Here is a 12,307-nt window from a genome sequence, read left to right on the forward strand (position 1 = left end):
AAAAAAATTAAAAATCCTCAATACCAAATTAAAAATTCTGAAAATCAAAGGAGAGAATTACAAAATTGAAAGAAAACTATTCAACTAATTATTTGTTGATTGTCTAAATTTAAGACAGTATGAAGAAAATGTTAATAGTGCAGATCAAACTTTAAAATGTGACATACATAATTTTTCTTTTGGAGAATCAGTTAACCATTTACCAGCACTGTTGACTCATAACTAATACCATAAACCAAAATAAGGTCAAAATGGGTTCATGATCTAGACAAAGAATATTATAAACAAATTAGAAGAACATAGGATAGTTTACCTCTCAGATCTGTGAAGGAAAAAGGAATTTGTGACCAAAGAGTAGAGATCATTATTGGTCATAAAATAGACAATTTTGATTATATCAAGTTAAGTTTTTGTATAAACAAAAATAATGCAGAGAAGATTAGAAGGGAAGCAATAAACTAGGACAACATTTTTACATTTAAAGGTTCTGATAAAAGCCTCATTTCTAAATATATATAGAGAATTGGTTCCAACTTTAAGCCATTCTCCAATTGATAAACGATCAAAGGAAATGAACAATTTTCAGATGAAGAAATTTAAACTATTTCTAGTCATATGAAAAAATGCTCTAAATCACTATTGATCAGAGAAATGCAAATTAAGACAACTCTCAGATACCATTGCATACCTCTCAGATTGGCTAAGATGAAAGAAAAAGATAATGATGAATGTTGGAGAGGATGTAGGAAAACTGGGACAGTAATGCAGTATTGGGGGGAACTGTGAAAGGATCCAACTATTCTTGGAGAGCAGTTTGGAATTATACTCAAAAAGTTAACAAGCTCTGCATATCCTTTGATCCAGCAGTGTTTCTACTGGGCTTATATCCCAAAGAGATCTTAAAGGAGGGAAAAGGATCCACATGTGCAAAAATGTTTGTGGCAGCTCTTTTTGTAGTGGCAAGAACCTGGAAACTGAATGGATGCTCATTAGTTGGAGAATGGCTGAATAAATTATGGTATATGAATATTATGGAATATTATTATTCTGTAAGAAATGACCACCAGCAAGATGATTTCAGAGAAGCCTGAAGAACTAAAGGTAAGTGAAATGAACAGAACCAAGAGATCATTATACATGGCAACAAGATTATGCAATGATCAATTCTGATAGATGTGGCTCTTTTCAACAATGAGATGATTCAAACCAGTTCCAATTGTGAAGTCATGAAGAGAGCCATCTATACCCAGAGAGAGGACTGTGGGAACTGAGTGTGGGTTACAACATAGCATTTTCACTCTTTTTCTTGTTTGCAATTTTTTTGCTTTTTGCTTTTTTTTTTTTTAACTGGTTTGATTGGATTTCTCTTATGTGGCATGATAATTGTATAAATATGTATGTATACATTGCATTTAACATATATTTCTACCATATTAAAAAAAAAAAAAACATTTACCAGCACTCGAGCATATTTATTCTGTAATCATCATTTCCAAGAATTACCCTCAGAAGGACTCTTTTTTTCCAAAGTAATTAACCATAATTTAGGTTTCTATAACTTTGGAGAGAAATAGAACTAAATGTGCAATATTTTATCATAATGTCTTCTGATGGACAATTCTAAAAACAGAAAGAAGCTGCACAGTACAAATTACTACTTTCTTTAATGACAGAAAACAAAAAAGAGAGTCAGTGTACTTGTGATTAAAGACAATGGCTAGGAAGGACTTTCAGGAGATTGTTACAATTTATTTTTCTGAATTAATTATGGAGTTGGCCATATCATCTCTAGTAGATAGCAAATGTAGGGCAGTTAAGCGGCTAGAGCTCTAAGACTAGAGTCAGGAAGACCCAAGTTCAAATTTGGTTTCAAACATTTATTAGATGTTTAGCAAATCACTTAACCTCTATTTGCTTCATTTGTAAAATCTGATAACTGTACCAATCTCTCAGGGTTGTTGTGAACATCAAATGAAATAATAACTGTAAAGCATTTAGGCATACAGTAAATGCTATGTGTTAGATAACATTATTATTACTATTATTATCAAATGTTAATATAACAGAACTCTGGAATATTATTGGTTGTAATGCAGTTTAGGACACAAGAGTCAATATTAGTATTTGCTTTCTTTGACTATGCACTTATAAGGATTTGGTTTCTCTTCTTCAAAGGATAAATGAGTTAAATGTGATATATCTGTGTCAAATGATGGCTTTTTCTAGAGTGGGATGGGAGGAAAAGAGGGAGACAGTTTGGAACTTAAAATGTAACAAAAAATAAATGTAATATTTTTTAGGTGAGGCAATTGGGGTTAAATGACTTGCCCAGAGTCATGCAGCTAGGAAGTGTTAAGTGTTTGAGGCCAGATTTAACATTGTAATTACATTTTTAAAAAAGAATACAAAAAAGCAGGAATTCTTAACCTAAGTCCATGGACTTAAGAAAAAAATTTTTTTATAACTATTTCAGTATAATTGAATTCCTTCATAAGCTAATCTTATGTATTTTATTCTATGTACTTAAAAACATTATTCCAAAGTGGGGGATCCATAAGTTTCACCAGCCTGCTACAGGTAGAAGTAATTGGGGATTTTTAACCTAGAAAAAAGAAGGCTTGTGAGAGAGGGGGAAATTGATGTCTTCAAGTATTTGAAAATCTGTCACAGTGAATAGATTTGCTCTTTTGGATCCAGAAATCATAATGAGAGTCAGATTTAGGCTTGGAGTATGGGAAAACTTCCTAACCATTAAGAGCTATCCAAAAGTATAAAGGGCTGCTTTAGGAGGTGATTGGTTTAAGTGTACTAGAGGTCTTTGAATGGAAGCTTAATGATAGCTATGCTTTAGAAAAAAATTTTGTTTGAGTAGATTAGATTAGATCCAAGGCCTTCTTAAGTTTCTTAAGTCTGAAATCCTGTGTTTGTTTTTCTTCACCAAGTTGTATGAGGTTCCATTGTTTTAGATAATGGTTATTGTAATTAAAGTTTAGGATTTAAGAGCATGATTCTTACTTTCCAAAGTAACTAAAAAAAATTATATTCATTAAATATTAAGTCTAAATGATAGAAACCGTGTGTATGTGTGTGTGTGTGTGTGTGTGTGTGTGTGTGTGTGTGTACACGTGAGGTGGTGCAGTAGATAGAGTACCTTCCCTAAAGTCAAGAGGACCTGAGTTCAAACCTGACCTCAGGCACTTAACACTTCCTAGCTGTGTGAACTTGGCAAAGTCACTTAATACCAATTGCCTCTGCAAAAATAAAAATAAAAAAATAAATGACCAGTCTATTTTTATAATTTGTGTGATACAGGGAGAGGGGAAATCCAGGCTTTGGTCTAGCATGCATCCTAGATTCTAGAAAGCAGATTTTAAGGGGTTCAGAACAAAATAGGTAGAATCTTATGAAGCAAATGAAAATTGGAAGACACAAAAGGAAACAATGCCAGTGAGATAGAAAGGTTGGGTTTGTCCATGTACATTGTCCATGTACATTAGGGAATTCACCAACCAACTTGATTTTTAAAAATAAGGGTATACAACAAAATCAATGCAGCCAAAATTCAAAAGGAAAGAGAAAACTGGAGGAAAAATTACATCCCAGGGTTCTAATAAAGGCCCCATTTCTAAAATATATAGAGAATTGACTCATTTGTAAGAATACAAGCCATTTTCAATTGATAAATGGGCAAAGAATATGGACAGAATTTTCAGATGAAGAAATTAAAGTCACTTCTAGTCATATGAAAAATGTTCTAAATCACTATTGATTAAAGAAATACAAATTAAGACAACTCAAACTGTATTACACACCTCTCAGACTAGCTAACATGACAGGAAAAAATAGTGATAAACGTTAGAGAGGATGTGGGAAAACTGGGACCCTAGGACTCTAATACATTGTTGATAGAGTTGTGAATTGATCCAACCATTTTGGAGAGCAATTTGGTTGACCCAGAAGTGTGTTTATAGGGTCTGTATCCTAAAGAGAGTATAAAGAAGGAAAAAAGACCCATGCATGCAAAAATGTTTATAGCAGCCCTTTTTGTACTGACAGTGAATTGGAAACTGAGTAAATGCTCATCAGTTAGGATATGGTTGAATAAGTCATGGTATATATGCATAATTATAATTATATATGTATGTGTGTGTTATGGGGTATTATTGTTCTTTAAGAAATGATCAGCAGGATGATTTCAGAAAAGTCTGGAGAGACTTAAATGAATTGATGCTAAGTGAACCAAGAATACATTATACAGAGTAACAACAAAATTATGTGATGATCAACTTTAATGGCCATGGCTCTTTTCAACAATGAGGATGATTCAGGTCAATTCCAACAGACTTGAGATGGAAAGAGCCATCTTCATCCAGAAAGAGGACTGCCCACTGAATGTGGATTATAACATAGAACTTTCACCTTTTGTTGTTTGCTTGCTTTCCTCGCGTCCCCCCTTCCCCCACCCTTTTGATCTAGTTTTTCTTATGCAGCAAGATAAATATGGAAATATTTATAGAAAAATCACACATGTTTAATATAAATTGAATTACTTGCTGTCTAGGGGAGGAGGTGAGATGAAGGGAGGGAAAAATTTTGGAACACCAAGTCTTGCAAGGGTGAAATTTTGAAAACTATCTTTGCATGTATTTCGAAAATAAAAAGCTTTTATCAAAAAAAAAAAAAAAAAGATACAGAAGATGGTGGTAAGATCAGGTAATGGTCAATGAATATAAGAGTTGTGGCAGTTCCCTATAGAAATTGTGTCGAGAATGTTAAAATTCAGAATAAGCTGCAACTAGTAAGGGACAAGAAATAAAAAAGGGATTTTCTTTTAGAGTTACATGAGGAGAAAAAAGGAAGATTGAAGATTAAACCTGAACTGACCTCTCCTCTCTTCTCCTCTGCTCTCTTTTCTTCCTTCCTTCCTTCTTTCCTGAATGATCTTTACCCTAGAAATAACTGAACAAAAGACTAGTTTGATATAGGGGGAAATTTTTTCTAATAATTAGAGTTGTTCAAAAGTAGAATAGGTTGCCCCAAAGGATGTTATGTTCTACCTTTTTGCAGTTCTTCGAAATGAGTCTGGATGACTACTTATCAGATATGGTATAATAGGGTTTTTTTTCATATTTTGAACTAGATGGCTCCTGAAGTCCCTTCCTACTGTATAATTCTGTGAGAATCCTCTGAATTCATGTGGGCAATGATGGCTAGATCTTTGGTAATTTTTCATGATTTTTCACTTAACACACATTCATCAAATACCTATGGTGCTAGATCCTGGGGAAGATATGGCATTTAGATTAATGAGTAGCTCCTATTCTATTCTCTCTGGTGATTCCTATGCTTGAGGTTCCAGACAACTCAGCAGAAAAAGCTTTGCACACAAAATCCTCTAGGGGAATGGTTGCAAAGGACATAAAGGAAAAAATACTTAGAAATCTCTCTCCCTATAGTAAAGATGCTCTGGATGGGGTTGGGAGTGTACGATGAGGTTCTATGTTCTCTCTTCAAGCACAATATAGTTTTGTATTTCTATGTCTGTGTTTTTCTATAGTGTATATATTCTATATATTCAATATATTCTCTTCAAACACAATATGACATTTTTGTATCTACGTCTTGAGGGCAAATTTCAGATGCCATTGGTAGAATCTCTGGTTCTTTGTTTATACATGAACACTGCAAGGATCATCAATATGATTAAGAGTCTTCCTTTCCTGATCAGCTGTATTGCTTTGTTTTCTATGCTAGTTATTTATTCACACAATTTATTTATTTATTTATTTTTTGGGAAAAAATTTCTTTACAACATTATCCCTTGTACTCACTTCTGTTCCAACTTTTTCCCTCCCTTCCTCACCCCCCCTCTCTCCCTCCACCCCTGACCCTAGATGGCAAGCAGTCCTATACATGTTAAATATGTCACAGTATATCCTAGATACAATATATGTATTCACACAATTTAGATCATCATCAAAAGTCATAATAAGTTTTTGGACAAAATTAAAATTTCATGTATAGTAAAAACCTTATTTTCCCCTCCTCATCTTAAAAGTGGGTGGAAAGGTTGAACTGATAGTGAAGTTTAAAGTATAGAATAAAGAAATTTTTTATTGACTAATTATATATGGCAACACTAATTGACTAATGTTATTCAGTAGAAGTTCTTTGGCACATGCATTAATGAATGTAATCTAATTTATTTATAAAAAATCCCTGTATTGAAAAGTTTGTTCACTTGATTTTGCAGATTTGGAAATTGTTTACATTAAGACATCTATAAGTGAGTAAATATATCTTAGAGAGTTGTGCTCTTTAAGCACAACTCAGAGAAACTGAGTGACCTAGCCATGATCACACACAGTTAATTAGTATTAGAGGTAGGACCTGTCTTAATGATTTCAAATCCAACAGGTTGCCTTCTTTTGTTCACTAAAGTTGGCTAAATATGTCTAATGTGATTAAACTATTCATTTAATTTAAAGGTGATATGGATGAGTGAGAAGCATGCTAGACTTACTGTCAAGAGATACCCAGGTTATAAACTCCCTTTTGGGACTTAATAGCTAGATGTTCACCAGAAAGTTAGTTCTCTAAGCATCAGTTTATTTATTTTTCAAATGAAGAACAGTCCTCATAGTACTTACCTCAATATAGGTAGAATGCTTGGCCATCTTTAAAGTAACTTCTGTGTTTCTGTCTGTCTGTCTCTGATTGTCTCTCTCTATCTCTCCCCTCCCCTCTCCCACCCCCCACCAATTCAACAATTGCTATCAATATTAAAAGGCTGACAAGAAAAAGTCAACTAGAGATAATGCCTATTTGAATCACAAATTCTGAACCAGTGGGATTAATATGAAGGTTGTTCTTTTTTGTTGTTATTGTTGTTGATTCAGTTTCAGTTGTGTCTGATTCTTCACAACCCCATTTGGGGTTCTTTTGGCAAAGTACTGGAATAGTTTTGCCATTTCCTTTTCTAGCTCATTTTACAGATGAGAAAATTGAGGCAAACAGGGTTAAATGACTTGTCCAGAGTCACACCAGTGAGCATCTGAGGCCATATTTGAACTCAAGAAGATAAATCTTCCTGAATCCAATTCCAGCACTCTCACCACTGTACTACCTAACTGCCTCAACATGAAGTTTTACTCCATTTTATTATATTTACAAATAGCTCAAAGGATAAACAAGTACTTGCATTTGTATAGAAGATGGCAGATATTTTCAGAACTTACCCGTTAATACCACTTTTCCAGATACAAAAATAAGCAAGACAATCCTTGGCTTAACCATTCTATAAATGAGGCCAGGAAACAGTTCAGGTTCATAACTGTTATGACATTAGAATAAGAGATCATAAGTCCTTGACTGCTATTTCCATTTCATATTTAAAAGTCATCATATAAAATTACATATTAGGACATTTTTGAGAATACCAAGTGCATAATAATATAGAAAATATAATGTACAAGCTATTATTAAGAAACACAGAATTTCAGGATTGGAAAGATTCCCAGAAGCCCTCTGGCTCAACTTGTACATCTTTCACCCAAACAAGAATTCTTTCCATACATCCAGCCTTTGTTGGAAGATGGCCAGGACAGGGGAATCCACTGCTCCAGAACAGTTTATCTGTTTCATGTAATAGTAGAATGTCTCATTTAACAATACTCAATACCTCAAAAATTATTTATTTTTATTTCTTTAGGTTACTAATTTTAACTTTTTTTTTTTTGCAAGGTAATTAGGATTAAGTAACTTGCTTGGAATCATATAGCTAGTAAGAGTTAAGTATCTGAGGCCCGGTTTGAACTCAGTCTTCCTGACTTCCGAGCCAGTGCTCTATACACTGCATCAAAACAATCTAAATAGAAACTCATTAACTAATTTTGTTCAAGTAGAACAAAATCATAATATGAATTAAGATATATTGAAGACATGAGTTCTCCTGATTTTTGAGGGACTGAGCTATGTGTATTGACTTTACTAGGGCTCAGTGCTTTGGGATGACAGAAGTGAATTCTGGGTGGTCCCTGGATCTTTTCACCCCCACAATATGAATTCTTGAAACCGACTCTATTTTAATTGACTAAAAGCTCAACATGAGTCAGCATGGCCTTGTGTCAGGGTATGTCAAGGTAAGTCAGCACAAGTGCAATATCTTTAAAGATAGAACTCTTAGTCTCTTGTTTCTATATACTGGATGGATCATGTGTCCAATGTTGCATTCAGTTCTGGGCATTACAATTTAAGAGACACAGAAGAAGTTAAATATGTCTGAAGGACAGTAACTAGGATGGTGAGAGGAATTCTAAGCTATGTAAGATGATAAATGGAGATATTTGAACAGGTAAAGAAAAGCCTTAGTGCATATATTTGAAGATTTTTTTCCTTCATATATTTGAAAGACTAGCATATGGGGGGGAAAAGGATTAAGAGAATTGAAATATGGGGCTAGACTTCACAAGGCCATTTGCTAAATTATGGAAAGATCGAGCTATGAATTGGGTCATATTAAGTTCAGGTGCACCCTGTTGTCATTAGATAGACATCGTACAGAGAGGATTTCAGCTCAAGTGAAAGAACAAATTAAAGCTATCAATCAAAGAAATAGTTCGTTTTGTGAAGTAGCAAATGCCTTTAGAAGTGTTTGAGTAGAGGTAGATTGACTGCCTGTCAGGGATATTGCCAAAAGGAATTCTGAATGGGGTAAAAGATTAGACCTCCAAACTTTCCTTGACTGTTGAGATTCTATAAACTACAAAATTATGTATAAAATACACATCTGGCCTAGAACTGGATAGCAGAAATAGCCTAAGTAAATTCCAGAGAGCATCATGTCCATCCCTCTATGTTTTGGGAAGGAACCAAAGTGACAAATGAACAAAAACTGGATCGTGAGACAAAAGTGGATATTCTTTTCTTTATAGGAGAGGATTTGCCACAAATATGTATAAATATTCCAACTGATTTACTAAAATTATAGAGATGCTTAATATTTTTGAGCGAGCTTCTTTTGGCACTGCTGCTAAACATTTTACTATTAAGTTTTGCACGTGCTCTATGGTCCCTTTTAGCAACTTTTAGCATTCATAGATGATCTTTTTCTTTCCTCTAACTCCCATCTGCAAACAGTTAATGATCCATAAACAGCTATAAGGACAGACTCCTTTGCCTTCTAATTTAGCTGGTTTGTAAGTGGTGGTTCAAATGTTTTTAACAGATGGAGCACTCAAATGAGCTTTTAATATCTCCTCCTTTTTGGGAAGCTTAATATAGTACCAAGTTCCCTTGGAACTGAATTCAGGAGACACCAGATTCAAATCCTGCCTCTGGCACCTTCCTATATGATCTTGAGCAAGTCAAATAACTTTTTTCTCAAGTTCCTCTTCTATTAAAAAAAAAAAAAGTGTTTGGACCAAATGGATTTAAAGGTCCTTTCCTATTCTAAATTACTGCTCCTATGATTCTGCTGCCACAATCCTATGGAGATATATATTGAAAAGAGAAGAAGTCCTTTCATTTTAAATTTCTGTTTTCTAAACTTTGCCTTCTTGAGCTCAGGCTGGAGCTCTCTTTATCTCTCCCTATATCCTCCTCATTCTCCCTTTCTTTGCCCCCCTTCAAAAAAATTAGGGCTCTCTAGCAGAAAAATTGGTAGTCTCAAAGTTCTAGTCTTGGACTCTCCTATTTACTAACATTTTGATTCAATTACTCTGAACCCTGTTAATCTAATTCAAATCTATTTCTATGTTCCAATTAAAAAAAAAGAAACCCCAAACCTAACATCTTCAAAATGACATACGTTATATAATCAAATGATTGTTAACTTTAAATTAAGCAAGTTCATAGAAATAACTATCATACCTACTGAATTGTTGATGGGTAAGCACCAAGCTTTCCAGTCTGATTGGAAATCTCACATCACAGCTGCCAACCATGTTCTGGATTTTAAAATCCAGAAATCTGGCAGGAAATCCAAGCTTTTGTACCACACGGGCAAATTTTCTTGCTGCAAGTCGAGACAGTTCTTCACTGGAAAGGGGCACAAACATATGAAAAGTCTTAAGACAAACACCAAAATAGTTCTTGATTTATTTAAAACACATACACACACATTTGAGTGTGTACAGTCTTCAAAGTACTGTTTTAGGTGCTCTAAAGGGTTCTGTCCTTAAATATCTTGTGAAGTGCTTAGCTGAATGAAACATATGCACATGGAAAAAAATCACAAAAGTGTAAATGCTAAATAAGTATTATATATTTATATGTCAATAGTTGCAGCCTTGATAGATTTGCAAAACATGTTCATTATAAAATTTGATTATTGGATTTTTTAATTATAGGTTTATCTTTTTCAACTAGGAAGAAAATTAAAAAGTTGTAATACCCAGCAATAACTAGTTCAGCCATGCAAAAGATTTTAAGTCTTTTGACTTGAGGATTTATATAGTCTTCTATAAGAATAAGAATAATTCTAATATAAGAAATATATTAGAAATAATATAGAGATTTCAACATATCTGGGTAAAGGGAGCATGAAAGCCATGGAAAATCTTTGTTAAAGATACTGCATGTAAGCTCTTTTTCTGGTGCAAAGAATTGGACAATGAGTAGATGCCCATCAATTGGGCTGAACAAGTTGTGCTATATGAAGATAATGGAATATTACTGTTCAATAAAAATGATGAATAAGCTGATTTTAGAAAGGCCTGAAAAGATTTACACAAATTGATGCTGTGTGAAACAAGCAGAACCAGATATACATTGTACACAATAACAGCAAGAATGTGCAATGATCAACTATGAAAAACTTGGTTCTTCTTAGTGCTTCGTGACCTAAAGCAATCCCAACAGACTTTGGAGAGAAAATACCATCTGCATCCAGAAAAAGAACTAAGGAGACTGAATGTAAATCAATACATGCTATGTTCACATCTTTTTTCTGTTTTTTTTTTTTAACTCTCTCCTATGGTTTTCCTCTTTTGTTCTGATTTTTCTCTCCCAATATGATTCATAAAGCAATGTGTATTATAAATAAATTTATTAGGGGAAAAAAGATATTACATGTAAGCAGAATCTAGTATAACCGGAGACAGAAGGAACAAAAATATTTTAATGAACAGAAAATCATGAGCCTAAAGCAGCCAACTATGACAAAGAGATCAGTTTATTTGGAGTGTCGTTTTTGAAGAGAATAGTGAATAATGAAGCTAGAAAGATATATTGATTCCAGATTATGAAAGATCTTGAATGTCAGACTAAGAAGTGTTTATTCCATTTGGTAGGCAATTGTAGCCACTGATGATTTTTGAGAGAACAGTAACACTTACTATGAAATGTATAGATTAATACAGAGACTAACTAGGAAGCCACTACAGTCATTCCATAGTGAATGAGGGCCTAAAGTAAGACAGTTTGAGTTGAATTAGAATCAATAGAAATTGGTCACTGATTGGACTTCACAGAATTAAGGAGTCAAGAACCTCAAGCCTCTAATTATGGGTAACCAAGACAATTCCTGGTTGTGTTTTTAACTGAAATAGGTAATAACACTTAGGAGTAGAAGACGATCATGTACTGGTTTTAGAATTTTTTTGTCTTTTTTTTTTTTTGAGGCAATAAGGGTTAAATGACTTGTCCAGGGTCACACAGTAACATGGAAATATTTAACTTGAATGAATGATAGGAAATCCAGTTGGAGTTCTCAAGCAAACAATTGCAAATCTGATTCTAGAGTTTAGGGAGAAAAAAGATGTGGTTAGGAATAGAGTCAAGAGTCATTTGAACATCTGAGATGACGATTGGAGGGGGAAAAAGAGAGACATAGGAGGAAGGGGAGGGGAGAGAGAGAGAAAGAGACAGACAAAGTAAGATAGAGACAGAGCAGAAAAGAGAGAGAGGCAGAGACAGAAAAAGAGACAGAAAGAGAGGTGGAGAAGAGGGGTTCTCTGAAATAAGGGAATTTACATCTAAGTAGAGGATATAAAAGGATATATAAAATTACAAAGTTAGAAGTAGGAAGGAGGAAGTATTCCCTTCTACTCCCTCACCACCCAGATTTGGAAAAGAATCAAGAATCAGTAAAGGAAAAGAGAGGATTCCTAATATAGAGCTGGTTTTTCAAGCATCTGTATTGTTAAATTTATTATATATGTATAATAATGATAATAGCAATTAATATAGCATTTTAAAGTTTGTGAAACTGTTTATAGCTATTATCTCAGTTTATCCTTATAACAACCCTGAGAGGTTAGTGCTAACATTATCACCATTTTCCAAATGAAGAAACTGATTCAGACAG

The 12,307-nt window shown here is 33.9% G+C and overlaps 1 protein-coding gene across 1 annotated transcript in view; it reads right to left on the minus strand.

The window, feature by feature from the left end:
• TBPL2 (TATA-box binding protein like 2) overlaps positions 1-12,307 on the minus strand; it is a 69,980-nt gene that overhangs the window by 30,455 nt on the left and 27,218 nt on the right. The window contains exons 5-6 of the mRNA XM_051977712.1: positions 9,871-10,038; positions 7,239-7,333 (exon numbers count right to left, since the gene is read on the minus strand). Of these exons, the coding sequence (XP_051833672.1) occupies positions 7,239-7,333; positions 9,871-10,038 (263 nt within the window). The remainder of the gene's footprint in view (positions 1-7,238; positions 7,334-9,870; positions 10,039-12,307) is intronic.

This window comes from Antechinus flavipes, chromosome 2, assembly GCF_016432865.1.
Source record: "Antechinus flavipes isolate AdamAnt ecotype Samford, QLD, Australia chromosome 2, AdamAnt_v2, whole genome shotgun sequence".
Classification (NCBI taxonomy): Eukaryota; Metazoa; Chordata; class Mammalia; order Dasyuromorphia; family Dasyuridae; genus Antechinus; species Antechinus flavipes.